This window comes from Eptatretus burgeri, chromosome 25, assembly GCF_056783735.1.
Source record: "Eptatretus burgeri isolate ZD-2024b chromosome 25, Ebu_testis_v1, whole genome shotgun sequence".
Taxonomy (NCBI): Eukaryota; Metazoa; Chordata; class Myxini; order Myxiniformes; family Myxinidae; genus Eptatretus; species Eptatretus burgeri.
The window spans coordinates 520955-538643 of NC_140985.1; the positions used below are offsets into that span (position 1 = coordinate 520955).

A 17689-nucleotide genomic window follows, 5' to 3' on the forward strand; every position below is an offset into this window, starting at 1 on the left:
TCACTTACCCCATCTTCATCGTGTAGTCTTCCCTCTATTTTTTCTGTCTCCCGTGTCTCTGCCAACTCTTCACCCTTTACCTCCCTCGTCTCAACTATTATTTCCGTTGTCGTCACCTCGTGTCTCGTCTCACACGTTTTGGTCTCCCCATTTAATTTTCCCTTTCGGTCATCGTCACGACCCTCGCCCAACACGTTCCACGAATTATTTTCACCCGCCTCCACCGCGGGCCTGTCACCCGTTGCACCCCCACCCAGCTCGTTTGCTCCCACACGTGAAGTCGCCATTCCCAGCTCCCTGGTCACGGCCTTCATGCCCGCCTGCAGGCTTCGGCCCATGTTCTGCGTCTCACCCCGCAGCTCTTTCATTTCTTCCCTCATTTGCTGTGTATTCGCATCCATCGTCGTTTTCACTTCATTCATTTGCTTGTTCATTTCGTTTTTCATTTCATTTGTATTTGTATCCATCGCTGTTTTCACTTCATTCATTTGTTTGTTCATTGCCGCCAGCATGGCATAGCTGGGTCTTGTTGGATGCACTCAGCTGAGCCGTTTCGGCAAGGGTTGGGGAAGGGTCTTGGTGGAGAGGGGGGGGGAGGTGTCATACACCGCGGCCGCTGCCGCACCCACCTCGGGCCCTGGGTTCAGTTGGGCGAGTCCGTGTTCCTGCACAATCAACATTTCCTGCTCGGGATTCCATCCTGGACCATGGACTCTACATTATTACACATATACATTTCTAATACCCCCGGCTCCCGCTCGCCTTGAGACGCCATCTTGCTTCTCGTGAAGGGTTAATTTGCTCGCTCGTAATTTGGAGGGAATCGGGGGTCGCTTCTCTCACCCCTGGACCGATTCCCGTGAATTTCGCTGGAGACAGGAGAGCCTGTTGTCCCGCTCTCCAATACCAGTGCCGCGAGGAGGGCGATGAATTTGTATCACACGACCTGACACCAGTGTTGCGGTTTTCGCGCCCGCCGGCGTGCGAACGGCCACGTAACTCGAATCGCGACACGTCGCCCACCGGACGGACAATCCAGTCGTGACCCTCTCGGACTAACGCCGGGAACCAGTCACGGGTGGACCTTTCGGTCTCACCGCGATCGAGCCAATCAGCCCCCGCGTGGGATAGGGTTGCTCGCCAAATTCGAACTACCTAAGTACCCACGCGGAGGGTAGACCGGGCGATCGCACCTCGCCGCAGGTCGACTTCGGACACGGGCCACTTAAGCGACCCGTTCCGTACTATCAGAATAACCGAGCGGTGTTATCGTCGACCTCGACGGTTCGATTAATTATCGGGCGTATTCAGCCCACTACCAACCCTTTACGTGAAGCAAGATGGGGATTCAATGGAGGAAAAGACGAAGCGAAGCGGGAGAACAGTTCAACAATAAAGCACATTTATTCTCGGCACACGGGAAGCACACAAATACAATTCCATTTACACAAAAAGCAAACATAAAAGTGAAAACACAGTGCAGAGCTAATACCGACTACCGAGCACACGGCAACACTTATACAATTCTACTTCACAGACGGCGCCGACAACACATACCCAAAACCAAGGAAAAGAAATCCCCCAAGAATGGGGTAGGCCTGAGGCCGAGACCGGGTCGGGCCTACCCGTCTGGTGAGGAGACGCGGAGCGGCGATGGCCCCGCAACCCGCGGGCCTCGTGGACAGTGCCTGGCAGGGGGTGGGAACGGGGCCCCCTTGGTCGCACTATCTCAGCGCGGGGGAAACAGGAGGGGGTTGCTGATGCTCGGGGTATAGAGGATCTTTATTATGTGCGACGAGCGTCTCCACCTCGGCCAGGTCGCGCTGTCGGCCTCCCTCGGGTGCAGCTTCCTGCACGACGCGAGCACCCCCTCGTCTGGTGTCGCCGCCTTTCCACAGCTCCGTCCCCTCCGTTCCGACTCCAACGCACCCACGACGAGCAGCTCCACCGCCCGCGAAGTCTTGACCCTCTGCTTCCGACTCTCCTCTTCTTGACTCTCCGACCTCGTTCTGCTGACTCTCCCTCGTTCTCTCTTGCGACTCTCCTCTTCTTGACTCTCCGTTCTCGTTCTGCTGACTCTCCCTCGTTCTCTCTTGCGACTCTTTCTCACTCTGACTGGACGAACACCGTCCTTTTTATCCCCCGTAACTTCGCTTTGACCCCCTCCCTTTGACCTTTCACCTCGCTCCCCATTGGCCCGACAAAAAGTGGGCGTGAAGGCTTTTTGATCCACAAATTTGCATATATCGATCGTTCTGGAGGCGGGGCCAAATCGCCCCTCGCTCACCGATTGGACGGCAAAAAGTGGGCGTGTGTCGTTTTTGATCCGTTTTTGAAGCAGAAAATCCGTGATTTTGTACACGCTGTTCAACGTGCGCCCTACACGAGTCCAGCATCGGTGCCCATGAGTGGCGCGAGATGACGGTGATGCGATGGTGGCGAGTTGTGACGGTAAAGGTCATGGCGGTTGTGGTGAAGCGGCGTTGTGGTTGGTGGTTGTTGTTGTGGTTGTGATGGTGGCGATTGGTCCAAAATAAAGATAGTAAAAGAAAAACGGCTATCCTAAAGAGTCGCAGCACGTATAAATGACATGTATTCCCACTAGACAACGGGTTTGGGCCTAACTACACATGCACTTACCGAGATACCTCACCTAAGGGACCTGAATGGTGGTTTGCGAATCTGGTAACCACAACAATATGTTTCCGAGGTGTTTCCCAAGTTATGGCCATTTATGATACGGTTAGTCCAATCGAATTGAAATAATGCCCCAATCCAGTCATCATTTACGCACCAACGGGCCCGCCCCTACGGGCCCGTACTCGTCTATCCATAAATCCAGCAATCTCTGTGTGTCTGTCTGTCTGTCTGTCTGTCTGCGACCGAAGTTTCTCGACGACCGCCAGTCCGATCTCATTGAAACTTGCCACGAATATTGCCGGGGACCCCCGGATGTGCCTCTTCGAGGTTTGATATCGATTGGACGAGCGGTTCCCAAGTTACGGCCATTTTATTGCTTTTTCAGTGTAGAAAAGGTGTATATATGGCAGCTGAAGGTGTCGTTCCACCTTCTCACCTTATCATGCCATTTGTTCCCAAATTATTAAAAATCAGACGACCACCGGTCCGATCGGATTGAAACTTGCCAGGAATATTGCGGGGGCCCCGCGGATGTGCCTTTTCAAGGATTGATATCAATCGGACAAGCGGTTCCCAAGTTACGGCCATTTATCTGTCAACCAATGACAGGACACGGTGCTATGACATCACGAATGATGTCACAGTCAATGTTTATTTAATTGTTTTTTTTCTTTTGAATGATTGACGTCACAATTCTTCTTCGTTTGGTATGACGTCACAATCGACACTGGGGACCTGGGTATGTGCCTTTTCAAAGTTTGATATCATTCTTCCTCATCCATTTCAGCTATTTCCCAAGTGTCTCCCAAGGTTTGAAAGCTGTTCTTTCCCTTAGGTTTGAATAAATTAATTCATCCCAAGGTTTGATTATTATTTAATTTTTGCTTTATTTAATTATTTACTCCCAAGGTTTGATTATAATTCAAATTATTAATTAATCCAAAGGTTTGAATTTTCCCGAGGGAAACAGCTGTTCCCAAGGGTTTGAAAGCTGTTTTTTTTCCCAAGGTTGGAATTAATCGTTGTGCTTGGTAGACATTTGTGAATACATTTACAGAGAGAGGGGCGAGAGAGGAGGGGGGAGAGAGGGGCGAGAGAGAAGGGCGTGAGAGGGGGGGCAAGAGAGGGGAGGGAGACAGGAGGGGGGACAGAGGAGGGGGGACAGAGGAGGGGGAGAGAGGAGGGGGAGAGGGGGTGAGAGAGAGGAGGGGGTGAGAGGGGGTGGCAAGAGAGGGAGGGAGAGAGGAGGGGGAGAGAGAAGGGCGAGAGGAGGGGGAGAGAGAAAGGAGAGAGGAGGGGGAGAGAGAAGAGCGAGAGAGGGGATGAGAGGGGGCAAGAGAGGGGAGAGAGGAGGGGGGAGAGAGAAGGGCGAGAGAGGAGTGAGAGGGGGCAAGAGAAGGGAGAGAGGAGGGGGAGAGAGAAGGGCGAGAGAGGGGGTGAGAGGGGGGGCAAGAGAGGGGAGGGAGAGAGGAGGGGGACAGAGGAGGGCAAGAGAGGGGGTGAGAGGAGGGGCAAGAGAAGGGAGAGCGGTTCCCAAGTTACGGCCATTTTATTGCTTTTTTCAGTGTTGGAAAGGTGTATATATCGCAGCTGAAGTGTCGTTCCACTTTATCACCTTATCATGCCATTTTTTCCCAAAGATATCTCAGAATAATGATAACAGCATAATATTAATCTATCTAAAATTCCAGCAGTGTGTGTGTGTGTGTGTGTGTGTGTGTGTGTGTGTTTGTGTGTGTGTGTGTGTGTGTGTGTGTGTGTGTGTGTGTGTGTGTGTGTGTGTGTGTGTGTGTGTGTGTGTGTGTGTGTGTCTGTGACCGCTGTTTCTCGACAACCGCTGGTCCGATCCAATTGAAACTTGCCAGGTATATTGCTGGGGCCCTGAGGATGTGCCTTTTCAAGGTTTGATATAAATCGGACAAGTGCTTCCCAAGTTATGGCCATTTATTTACCAAACCAATGACAAGACAAGTTGTTGCGTGGGCGTGGCCGATGGGGAAGGGAAGCTCAGCCCCGTTCCCCATTACGGGTTACGACGTTCGGACTTCCGGAGAGTGATGACTTCGTGTCTTCTAATAATTTCTCGATTTCAAATGCGCATTTATAGATAAACACAATGCTGCAAGTTAGGATCGTTTTCATGTGAGACGGTGCATAAATTTCGGTAACATCAGAGTGAGCTGGTATGCTCTGAACCAGGAAGTAATTTTTTTTCTCTCTTTTCTTTTCTTTTTGTTTTTCCTTGCGATGACATTGCGAAAACGCATAATACGTTGGCGCAAATTGAATAATTGGCCATTAAAACCTAAATTGCGAATCATCGTAAATGTGATATGCAAACTTCTGCGCCATGCACTTCCGGGCACGTGAGTGAAGAAACGTCTGTGTGGTTGTTGTTTGTTGCTCGCGGTTTGAATATTAATTTATTTATTTTACGGGCACGTACTGGTCTATCTATAATTCCAGCAATCTGTGTGTGTGTGTCTGTCTGTCTGTCTCGACGTTTCTCGACGACCGTCGGTCCGATCTCATTGAAACTTGCCAGGAATATTGACGGGGACCCGCGGATGTGCCTTTTCGAGGTTTGATATCGATCAGGCGAGCGGTTCCCAAGTTACGGCAATTTTACTGCTTTTTCAGTGTTGAAAAGGTGTATATATGGCAGCTGAAGGTGTCATTCCACCTTCTCACCTTATCATGCCAATTTTTTCCCAAATTATTAATAACCAGACGACCACCGGTCCGATCGGATTGAAACTTGCCAGGAATATTTCCGGGGACCCGAGGATGTGCCTTTTCGAGGTTTGATATTGATCGGATGAGCGGTTCCCAGGTTATGGCCACTTCTCTGTCGACCAATGACAGGACACGTTGCTATGACATCACGAATGACGTCGCAAGTAATGTTGATTTATTTATTTATTTATTATTTATTAAAACAATTTTGCACGATTGACGGTCCGATCTGATTGAAACTTGCCAGGAATATTGCTGGGGACCCGTGGATGTGCCTTTTCAAGGTTTGATATTAATCGGATAAGCAGTTCCCAAGTTACGGCCATTTATCTGTCGACCAATGACAAGACACGGTGCTATGACGTCACGAATGACGTCACAATTGATGTTCATTTATGTATTTATTTATTTATTTTTGCACGATTGACGGTCCGATCTGATTGAAACTTGCCAGGAATATTGCTGGGGACCCGCGGATGTGACTTTCCGAGGTTTGATATTAATCGGACGAGCGGTTTCCAAGTTACGGCCATTTATCTGTCGACCAATATCTGCGAGAGAGGGGGACGGGAGAGGGGGGGATGAGAGTGGGGGCGAGAGAGAGGGGCGAGAGAGGAGGGGGAGAGAGGAAGGGCGAGACTAGGGGGCAGCGGGGGGGGCGAGAGAGAGGGGCGTCACAATTCTTCATTTGATATGACGTCACAATTGACGCTGGAGACCTGAATATGTTTCCCAGGTGTTTCCCATGTTATGACCATTTATGATACAGTTGGTCCGATCTAATTGAAATAATGCCCTCATCCAGTCATCGTTTACGCACCTACGGGCCCGCCCCTACCAGCCCGTCCGAGTATTACTCAATCGCGAGATCTTGAACTTCCGCCTTAAAATTAAAATAAACTTTAATTTATTTCTTTTTTTCCAAAAAGTGGGACACCACGTGTGCCAAGATTAAAATGATGGGAAAATGAAATATTTTTTTACAACAATGGAAAAATTAAATAATGAAAAATTAAAACGGAGAAAAATGAAAAAATATGTGGACAATTAAATAATCAAAAACCTAATCATTGAATAATTGGAAATTAAATAATGGTCGGTTAGATGTGTTTAGAAGAGGTTGGATTGCCACGTAACGGAGACCTGTGAGAGTAAGTAATTTGTTTCAGGTGAGGCTGAGGAGGCACCGTATGTAATTTGTAGACAGGGAAGATTTTTCTTTTTAATGTTTGTTTACTTTATCACTAAAAGGTTTAGTCATTGATGTGAAACTTCATCAGATTTCGTGAAATTGAGTGATATTGAGTTGGGGTCCAAATAGACCCCAGTTGGGAAGATTCGGTTGTAAATATGTTGGTAGATGAAGGTCAAGTTAAGGAACGAAACTGAATTCTCATCTTATAAATGTAAAAGGGTTGTTGGACTTTAGATACAATTAATACTTTATATTCGTCCACAAATAACCATAATCAGATGAAAGTACCAATTTACATTGAACGGGGAAAGTAATCAAAGATTCAGGTTGAAACGATTGGGACAAACAAATAATTTAATGGTTAACACCTGCACACCTGATCATAAGGACGTACAAAGAATAAACCTTCACAGGTATTGTGAAGAACTTCCCACAAGAGGAACAACAAACAAAGTTATGGCATTAAAGATATCCCAAAGTTTGAGAAACAAAATAGAATTCCAGTTCATGTTTACACTTTTAATCAATAAAAATGAATCGTGTTTGTGTGTGTGTGTTTGTTTGTGTGTAGTGTGTGTTGTTTGTGTGCATGTGTGTTTAAGTGTGTGTACACACCTCCTTTTTGGTAAAGGGTCATGGTTCACAGAGCAAGTTGTGAAGTTTTCTTGTTCTCAGTTTTGTTCAAAGGCTTCTTTTCAGGATCGTCACTGAACCCCAGACAGCATTCAACTGTCATTCATTTGCAGCATTATTCATTCCCATGACGGTTTTGAAGATCTCAGTCAGGGGTTTTCCTTATCACTCCTGTAGTTCGAACTCTCACCGGTACAATTTCAGATTTCTTCAGCTTCCAAGTCCTCTTGACCACATTTTTCAGGTCCTGGTATTTGGTCAATTTCCTAATTTCTGTATCATTTCGTCCAAAGTCATTGGGAACTGAAACCTTGATCAACAATGCCGACTTTTCCTTTTCGTGTTTGAGCACCATGTCCGGATGCAATGCTTCATTTGCAATGTCCTCACTTGACGGGATCATCTTGTCACACATGAGCAATATATGTTAATTTTCGAGGATCGGCTCTGGTTTGTGTTTCCATGATTGTTCTGGGACCGGGATGTTGAAATGTTTGTGAATGTGCCAGTTGATTATCCTGCAGAGGCTGTCATGTCTTTCTGTGTATCGCTGTTCTGACATGAGTTTTTTTAAACCCCAAAGGAAGTGACTGGTACTTCTACCCCACAAAACCTGCATTTTCATTCAATTGGCTCAATCCCGCCATTTTCTTAAAAGCATTAGAGTAATGTCCTTTGTCTTGAGGATTTGTGATGATTCGTTCTCCATCGCAATTAATTTGACCTCTTCTTAGCCGTTCCATTGAGCCTTTGTTGTCGATCCCTGTTCTGTCGAGGTCTTTTTTCAATCTTTCTGCTCTTTTGTCATTCTCCCATTTGTCACAGTATATCTACTGATATTTATCTTTGTAATTTTCCTTCTTTGCAATTATTGGGGCTGTGTTTGTTCCTGTTTCGTTTTCCTGTGTAGTTCCTGTAATTTTCACCTGTTCTCCTTCACTAATAGTCCCCCATGTTTCGTGCGTCGATTACGCTTTGCAGTGCAGGATGATTTCCTTCTCCTCCAAGATCCAGCTCTGTTCATTTAATTTTCTACGATTTGTCTGGAGCCGAGTAGGTGTTGGTTGCAGAACAGGCGACACCTTTTTACCTCTTATCTTTGGTCTCGAGCTCTGTGTGAACTCGTTTGTGTTGATTCAAGCCTGATAACTGACGAAAATCCTTAAAACACACAGAACACTTGTACGGTTTCTCCCCAGTGTGAATTCGTTTGTGGTTTTTCAAGGTTGATGAGTCACGAAAATCCTTAAAACACACAGAACATTTGTACGGTTTCTCCCCAGTGTGAATTCGTTTGTGTTTATTCAAGGCTGATGACTGACGAAAATTCTTAAAACACACAGAACACTTGTACGGTTTCTCCCCAGTGTGAACTAGTGTGTGGTAATTCAAGGTTGATGAGTGACGAAAAAGCTGAGAACACACAGAACACTTGTACGGTTTCTCCCCAGTGTGAGTTAGTTTGTGCTTTTTCAAGTTTGATGACCGACGAACAAACTTAGCACACACAGAACACTTGTACGGTTTCTCCCCAGTGTGAACTAGTGTGTGGTAATTCAAGGTTGATGAGTGACGAAAAAGCTGAGAACACACAGAACACTTGTACGGTTTCTCCCCAGTGTGAGTTAGTTTGTGGTTTTTCAAGTTTGATGACCGACGAAAAACTTTAGCACACACAGAGCACTCGTACGGTTTCTCGCCAGTGTGAATTCGTTTATGTTTATTCAAGTTTGTTGAATGATTAAACACTTGAGAACACACAGAAAACTCGTACACTTTCTCCCCAGTGTGAACTCGTTTGAGGTTCTTCTCCCCTTGGTTGGGTTTCTCCCCTTGGTTGGGTTTCTCCCCAGTGTGAAATCTTCGATGTTGATGAAGATTTGATGTCTTGGTACACACTGAACGATTGTAGGGTTTCTCCCCCAGATATATTCTTTGATGTCGAGGTAAATTTGATTCATAATCAAACTCTTTGGTACACACAGAACATGGGTAGGGTTGCTCCTTTCTTTGGATTGGCTTGGGTACCTTTAAATACCTTGTGTGTTTGTCGTGAGACACACTGTTCAATTTATCCGTGTCCTCACAAGAAGACATTTGCTGATTTAAACAATCTTCTGTGTTGAAGAACTGGGTAGAGTTGGGAAAAGAAACCATTTTCATTTCTTTCTCTGCAAACACAAATAACCAACAGAACTTATGAGGTCATGATGTGTTTATCTCAAGGAATTATAGGATACAATCAGGGTCAGATAAATTATATATGGGAGGACGTTAGACTTTCTTTTTTGAAGGAAAGAGAAATCAATGTTGATATTTTTCAGTGTTTCTTATGACACCAACTATGGTATGCCGGAAAACACAACGAGATCATGATACAAACCTCTCCCTCTAATTTTATCAAGATCGGATCAAAACCCACCGAGCTATGCTTGGGACAGACAGACAGACAGACAGACACGCACCCACAACGAATATAGTGGTCACTTACTGACTCGTGAACCAACACGTACTGACTCGTGAACCAATAACATTGTCGTGAATGCTTTGCTTGTGTTGTGTTCCCCGATGTGTCCCCAATAAATCTGGCTGAGTTTTCCGAGATTTGCTGCCTTGAATTAATTCATGCCGCGCCGAGGAACGATCCGCTCGATTTGGATGTAACACCAAAATGGTTTTGGATTGGGAGATTCCGCTCTGACAAAACCAGTCTGTAACCAGGGTCTATTCCCCCAGCTGGCAAGGCACAGGTGTATTTTGGTATCGTGATCTGAGGCGTGTAACCCGAGAATTGTGCCGAGCCAGCCGGCGTTATAACCCTGGAGACGACGGTGCTGTTAAGTGACGCCGAAACTTCAACATTTGGTTGTCAAGAGTAGAGTGTGATTCACATCACTCGTCCGAATCTTCAACACTGGGGTCAAGTGTCGGGTGCGAATCCCGACACTGCTGAACCAGAACAATATAAACACCCTTTGGACCCCTTATACCGTTTAAGACCGCTTAGATATCTCAAAAGTCTGGTGTTGGCTTTGTGGTTTGGGTGCTTGGTTTGGGATGTTCGGGTCTTGAGTTTGAGAGGTCCGTTGAATTAGCACCAGGTGCGGTTGACTCAGCCTGTCATCCTCCTGAGGTCGGTGAAATGAGTATCAATGAACTGGTGTGGGGGCACAGCATCAGCGGAATAATCACGGCCCAACAAAACGATAGCTACCCGGCAGCCAAGCTGCCATGCTCAAGAAGTAGAAGAAGAAGACATCTCAAGGCCCCAAAGACCCTTAAGACCCCTTTATAACCTGAGAATGCTGAGATGCTTCAGACCCTGTTTACCCCTGAGACTGGACCTCCAACACCTTGGAGTCCTCGAACAGTTTACAACATTTCACACCTTTGACCTTTACATCAAGACCATGAAGACCTTTCGTTTACAATTCGTTGGTTCACGAATCAGTAAGTGACACTATATTCGTTATGGGTGTGTGTCTGTCTGTCTGTCTGTCTGTCCCGAGCATAGCTCCGTGGGTTTTGATCCGATCCTGATAAAATTAGGGGGAGAGGTATATATCATGATCGAGTTGTGTTTTCCTGAGAATGGGCATGCTGCGCCCGTGATGGACGGAGAGAGCGCCCAAAAAACGTGTTTTTAGGGGGTAGCCGATTTCAAGTTACATCTTCTCCCAGGGGGGTTTGTCGAATCTGGTAGAGGTTTCTTCATTTGGTTAGCCCAATGGCACCTGCATAGCCCCACGGAGCTCGATTTTTCATTTTCGTCCCAAGGTCACAAGGTCACGAACTTAGAAAATGTCAAAAAAAATCAATAAATTGGGCATCGAGCTCCGAGGGTTTTCAACTGTTTCGAATGAAAGTTGGTATGCAAGTAGTGCTCTTCGAGTAGTGCAACTTTTATCATTTACGTTTTTCCCGATTCCCGCCAGTTTGTCCGTGGCGTCCCGTCGAAGGTCAAAAAATAAAAAAAGGCGAACCGTGTCCATTGCTCGTAAACCATCGCCGTCTCCAGACTTGAAATTAATCTCAAGCCCGTTCTAAACGAGGGAGCTACGGATTTCGGGTTCCGAAGGGAACCCTAGCGAGATAAACCTTAGACAACATGCAGACAAGACACGGACAGCATGCAGACAAGACACAGAGTACTTGGTGATCCTCATGGACGAGAAGAAGAGTGTCAAGGCACGAATGCGGCTCGTGACAAGCCGATGTCAACGGATTCGAGCACCCAGCTCGAGCACACCGCGTGGCAAGATGGCGGCGGCGTCCTTTTTCTTCTCCCGGCACCGCTTGCGCACGCAGCCTCGGCGCGTCCAGACCCCGCGAGGTCGACGGCCCAAGACAAACGATCTATGGTATTGTGACGTCCACGGGACTTGAATAGTCCCGCCAACGTAGAATGAGCCGAAACGATGGAGGCGGTTTATTTGTTTATAACCCAAACATGGCGGTTCTAATCGCTCTACCGCAAACGGGACGAGGAAGGTGGCACGAGTCACTTTTCACTGAGTTGATGATGTTTATTCGTTTTTACTATTACCAGAAATAACAAGACTCGGCAAGAAGAGGGATCCGGGGCATTCGACGGGATGGTGTGGGATCGGGCGTTGGGAAAAACACAGACAATTCCAATGAATATACAGTTCTTAATCCCTCTAAGGCGCCAAGCACACACACACACACACACAAAACGTAGCTATTTCTGGTGGTCAGGCTGGACCGTGGTGTGGACGCAAATGTCCCTGGATCGGCGTCGGACGAGCTGGCCTTGCTCTCGTCAGGGGGGCAGGAGAAACCGTGGTGCTGTCGACCTCCTGGTCTTGGCCCAAGTCCGCTCACAGCCGCCAGGGAACCAGTTCTGGCGCCAAGTTGCGAGCAGGAGAGGGAGGCAGGTCCGCCCGCCGTTCGACCCCGTACTCTGAGTCAGCAGAACCCCAGAGCCAACCAAGGTGAGGCACGAGGCTCAGCAAGGCTCCAAGACACGATCAAGAACACGATCGAATCAGCACAACAACAAGGATGCTCCCCGCGCAACAGCCTCCACACCAAAAAAAAGATCTTTCTGTCCAGATCTTCTTCCTCTTCCTTTTCGACCCCGAACAGAACCTTTTTATCCTCCCGTCCTCGTCACTTCCAATCGAGCCGTTTATTGGCCCACCACCGTCGCCTTCTGCCAATCGTGATCACGGGGCGGAGCCATCCGCTGCACTGTCCTGTGACGTCACGGCCAGTCTCCAGAGAATACCAAAAGGGGTTTACGCAGACACACTTACCCCATCCCGTGTCCCTATCTAATTACGTGACAATTATCATTTCCCCCTTGAAGAAATGAACATTTACTAGACAACTTATCACCACTGAATTGCTACTTATTACATCAAGATCCTGGTAAACTCGAACAGCATGGCATACCTAATTAAACATCCTAATTACCCTTTGAATGCATACCCCCCCCCCAAACGTAACAGTATGCTCCAGCTGGCTTTTCACAAGGTCCAGCATGCAAGTCCAGGCCTGGCCTGTTCACCAGATCAGGCCAAATCGAGGTATTGGGCTCTGCAGGCGGATCGACAAATGTGTCGAGCCGTGAGGTGAGTCGGGACAGAGGCTCCGTGGTTAGACGCAGGTTGAACCTGTCGATGACCTCCTCACAAAGTCGATCGCCGACTCACACAGCAGCCAGTTCCTCTCGATGCAGATTGCAGCCTCCCACGAGTCGTTTCTATACAGCAGAATCCTCACTCGACACTCAGGCTCAGTTACTCCCTCGGCAGATGGCAGACAGACCTCATGCAGTCCCATCCCTGCCTTTCTTTCGGCTCGCTCCTCACGAAAGCCGATCGCAAAATAGACACAGCCGTCCCCTGTACAGCCGATCGCACCACACTTCGGCGCTCTCAGTCCCACCTTTGCTTCTCCATGCCACACCCTCTCTGAGTGCTGGGTGGGGACTCGTTCGGAGAGGGGAAGGAAGAAGAAGCGTCTCTCGTTACACCACCACCGTATGAATACTGGACAGCCTCCTCCCTCCCCCCCCCCGACACACATGTAACGTCCAATCACCGAACAACCTGGCAAAACATGTATTTAATGGGGGATCTGGGCTAATCCTATATTTAATAACACACTAAGGGCTATTTCCGCAACAATATGATTTATATTTTTGGATAAATATGTAGTCGAGGCTCATGGAAGAGCTCGTATTTGTATACTGAACGGATCAGAACACAACAGCTCAGTAAAGATTTTAAATTCTAACGGTTTCACTCTTCGGTAGTTTTAAAGGCGAGATCATTTTGTCCACGTTTGAACGTGCGGATACTTTTGTTTTCCTGTTCCATCCCTGCTGATGGAGTACAAGGACACTCCATGAGGTGGTGCTTTGTGTGCGTCCTTGTTTGTGATATCTCACCTCTGAGCTCCTTTTCCTTTTCTTTCCCCACAATGGTCACGCCGTCCATCAACATGACCCGGGGATACTCGTGCCTGCTCCGACAGAACAACACCTCTTCGTCCACGTCCTGCTTCTTGTTGGTCTTAGGTGTGGGCACAGACGGGTCCTTCGCAGAGTGAATGTCTTCCTCCACACCCTGTGGACCTCCTCCCACTCCACCACCACCGGTCACCAACACACGTGGCAGGGTAGCGCCCAACGGTATTGGGAGCAGCGGCCGGACGGGCCAGCATGGCTCCACCAAGACCTTCAATCCCGGATTTGGACCCTGATACCACGACACGGACGGCTCCTCGTACTTCGCGAACCTGGTGACGTCCGGTGACCCACACGGTCCATTGGAGATGTGACCCAGAGCTGTGAGTGATGGGAATTCGAGCAAATGGTCTTCATGGTCACCCTCCAGGCCAGAACGATCCACAGACGGCTCCACCCCGGGGTTTAACCTGCCGGTCAACATCTCGCCATTCACTACCGGCGATCCGTTCAACCCGAACTACTTGACCACACACGTCACACTCAGCACGAGCTCCACCTGGTCCACACTGTCATAGTTCACACACCTCGGTTTACGGGCTCGGAGAAGATCCAGAACATCGCCCAGGACGTTCCTGGAAGGTCACACAAGGAGCAGGACCGGCAATATGGGGCCTCCTCGAGCACCCGCTCCGGAAAACTCAAAGCCTCAGGCCTGGTCACGATTTCCCTCTGAAGAACGATCTAATGGTCTCCAAAAGGACTCGTTCCTTCCCTCAACCACCGCAGAGGAAGACTCCTTGTGGTGAAGTGGGGGGGGGGAGAGTGTGATCTCTCAAACCAGGAAAACCCGAAGTGAAGCGAACAGTCAACCAACCCGCGACGAATCGGCTTTGACGAACTCAACGTTTCTTCAGATATCAATGGTTGTTTTTCGGGCTCCGCAGTGACGTCACGATGCGTCACCCAATCGCTTCACCTCCTGATTCTCTCCCGTGGAACCACGTGGTGAGAACAACACGTTTGTGTCTCCACATAGTGTGCTTGGATATAAAACACCACTCGGTGATTCATGGTCCATTACACACCTCCACCTGGCTGAACAGGTTATGTTTTGTGTCCCAATGGCCACTGACAAACCGGACTTGCATCCAGACCTGATCAAACCAAAATGTAATCACCGACCAACTCATCCACAACTATTTGAGAGATCGAGCTCTTCATCGTTTTGGTCCCAAATCTCTCAATGGTGAAGAAACACGAAAACAAACGAACATTCTCGTGTCCGGATCCGGATCATCACCAAAACCGAATCGACTCGTCCACGTCACACACCAATCCCACACACATGGTTTCATCCGAATCCGTCCATCACGTTTGGAGATTTCGCGGTCACAGACAAGTGTGAGGAGGTCGAACATCACTTGGACACGTGTCACCGAGTCACGTGGTGTGGCTCTCCACTCAAAGAGAACCAGAGAACAATGAGATGACATGGAGTGTGTTCATTACACTCACAGATGCTTGTTCAGCACACCACGTGATATTCCCGTGACGGCTTAACCAGCACAACCTGGTGCGTAACGACAAGTTTACCGAGCTGTTGCAGTATCAACAACGCCTGAACCGTGTACAGAGGACGGTGATGTCACCCGGATGGTACATCGACCTGTAAACCATCAGATAACAGAAACATCCATTAAATGATGTCCACGGAATAGCCGGTGCTGCATTGTGACGTCACAATGTAACGTCACCCGTAAAATGAAGTCATTGGATCCAGCAATCTCTGTGTGTCTGTCTGTCTGTATGTGACCGCCGTTTCTCGACGACCGCCTGTCCGATCTCATTGAAACTTGCCAGGAATATTGCCGGGGACCCGCGGATGTGCCTTTTCGAGGTTTGAGAGAGAGAGAGAGGCTGCACATACTGGCACTCACCTCCGGGCACGCACCTACGGGCCCGTACTAGTCTATCTATAATTCCAGCAATCTGTGTGTGTCTGTCTGTCTGTCTGCGACCGCCGTTTCTCGACGACCACCTGTCCGATCTCATTGAAACTTGCCAGGAATATTGCCGGGGACCCGCATATGTGCCTTTTCGAGGTTTGATATCGATCGGACGAGCGCTTCCCAAGTTTCGGCCATTTTACTGCTTTTTCAGTGTTGAAAAGGTGTATTTCTGGCAGCTGAAGGTGTCGTTCCACCATATCACATTATCACCTTATTATGCCAATTTTTCCCCAAATTATTAATAACCGCACGACCACCAGTCCGATCGGATTGAAACTTGCCAAGAATATTGCCGGGGACCCGAGGATGTGCCTTTTCGAGGTTTCATATCGATCGGACGAGCGGTTCCCAAGTTATGGCCACTTATCTGTCAACCAATGACAGGACACGTTGCTATGACATCACGAATGACGCCACAATTAATGCTTATTTATTTATTTATGTATTATTTATAAAAATAATTTTGCACGATTGACCGTCCGATCTGATTGAAACTTGCCAGGAATATTGCTGGGGACCCGTGGATGTGCCTTTTCAAGGTTTGATATTAATCGGATAAGCAGTTCCCATGTTACGGCCATTTATCTATCGACCAATGACAAGACACGGTGCTATGACGTCACGAATGACGTCACAATTAATGTTTATTTTTGTTTTCTTTTTTTTTTTTGCACGATTGACGGTCCGATCTGATTGAAACTTGCCAGGAATATTGCTGGGGACCCGCGGATGTGTCTTTCCAAGGTTTGATATTAATCGGACGAGCGGTTTCCAAGTTACGGCCATTTATCTGTCGACCAATATCTGCGAGAGAGGGGGGATGGGAGAGGGGGGATGAGAGTGGGAGCGAGAGAGAGGGGCGAGAGAGGAAGGGCGAGACTCGGGGGGAGAGAGGGGGAGAGAGTGGGGGTGGGAGTGGGGACGAGAGAGCAAGCAAGAGAGGGGGACGGGAGAGGGGTGTGAGAGGGGGTGTGAGAGAGGAGGTTGGAGTGGGGGCGAGAGAGAGGGGGAGAGAGGAGGGGGAGACTCGGGGTGAGAGAGGGGAGAGAGAGGGGGGAGAAAGAGGGGGAGAGAGAAGGAGGAATAAAGGAGGGGTGAGACTAGGGGTGAGAGAGGGGGAGAGAGGGGGGAAAGAGAGGGGAGGGAGAGAGGGGGGAAAGAGGGGGTGAGAGAGAGGGGCGTCACAATTCAAGAGAGGGGAGAGAGGAGGGGCGAGAGAGGAGGGATGAGAGTGGGGGCAAGAGAGGAGCGAGAGAGGAGGGGGGAGAGAGGAGGGGCGAGACGAGGTGGGAGCGAGGGGGCGAGAGAGAGGGGCGTCACAATTCTTCTTCATTTGATATGACTTCACAATTGATGCTGGAGACCTGAATATGTTTCCTTGGTGTTTCCCAAGTTATGGCCATTTATGATACGGTTAGTCCAATCGAATTGAAATAATGCCCCAATCCAGTCATCATTTACGCATCAACGGGCCCGCCCCTACGGGCCCGTACTCGTCTATCCATAAATCCAGCAATCTCTGTGTGTCTGTCTGTCTGTCTGTCTGTCTGCGACCGAAGTTTCTCGACGACCGCCAGTCCGATCTCATTGAAACTTGCCACGAATATTGCCGGGGACCCCCGGATGTGCCTCTTCGAGGTTTGATATCGATCGGACGAGCGGTTCCCAAGTTACGGCCATTTTATTGCTTTTTCAGTGTAGAAAAGGTGTATATATGGCAGCTGAAGGTGTCGTTCCACCTTCTCACCTTATCATGCCATTTGTTCCCAAATTATTAAAAATCAGACGACCACCGGTCCGATCGGATTGAAACTTGCCAGGAATATTGCGGGGGCCCCGCGGATGTGCCTTTTCAAGGATTGATATCAATCGGACAAGCGGTTCCCAAGTTACGGCCATTTATCTGTCAACCAATGACAGGACACGGTGCTATGACATCACGAATGATGTCACAGTTAATGTTTATTTAATTGTTTTTTTTCTTTTGAATGATTGACGTCACAATTCTTCTTCGTTTGGTATGACGTCACAATCGAC

The 17689-nt window shown here is 48.4% G+C and overlaps 1 protein-coding gene across 1 annotated transcript; it reads right to left on the bottom strand.

Moving 5' to 3' along the window:
• Positions 1 to 7075: 7075 nt before the first annotated feature.
• Positions 7076 to 14732, bottom strand: LOC147007779 (uncharacterized). The gene is made up of 2 exons (XM_085866391.1): positions 13623 to 14732; positions 7076 to 9375 (listed from the first exon to the last, which is right to left on the bottom strand). The coding sequence occupies exons 1-2, from the start codon at positions 14122 to 14124 to the stop codon at positions 8291 to 8293; spliced, it is 1587 nt and encodes a 528-aa protein (XP_085722517.1). The 5' UTR covers positions 14125 to 14732; the 3' UTR covers positions 7076 to 8290.
• Between the last annotated feature and the right edge of the window lie 2957 nt (positions 14733 to 17689).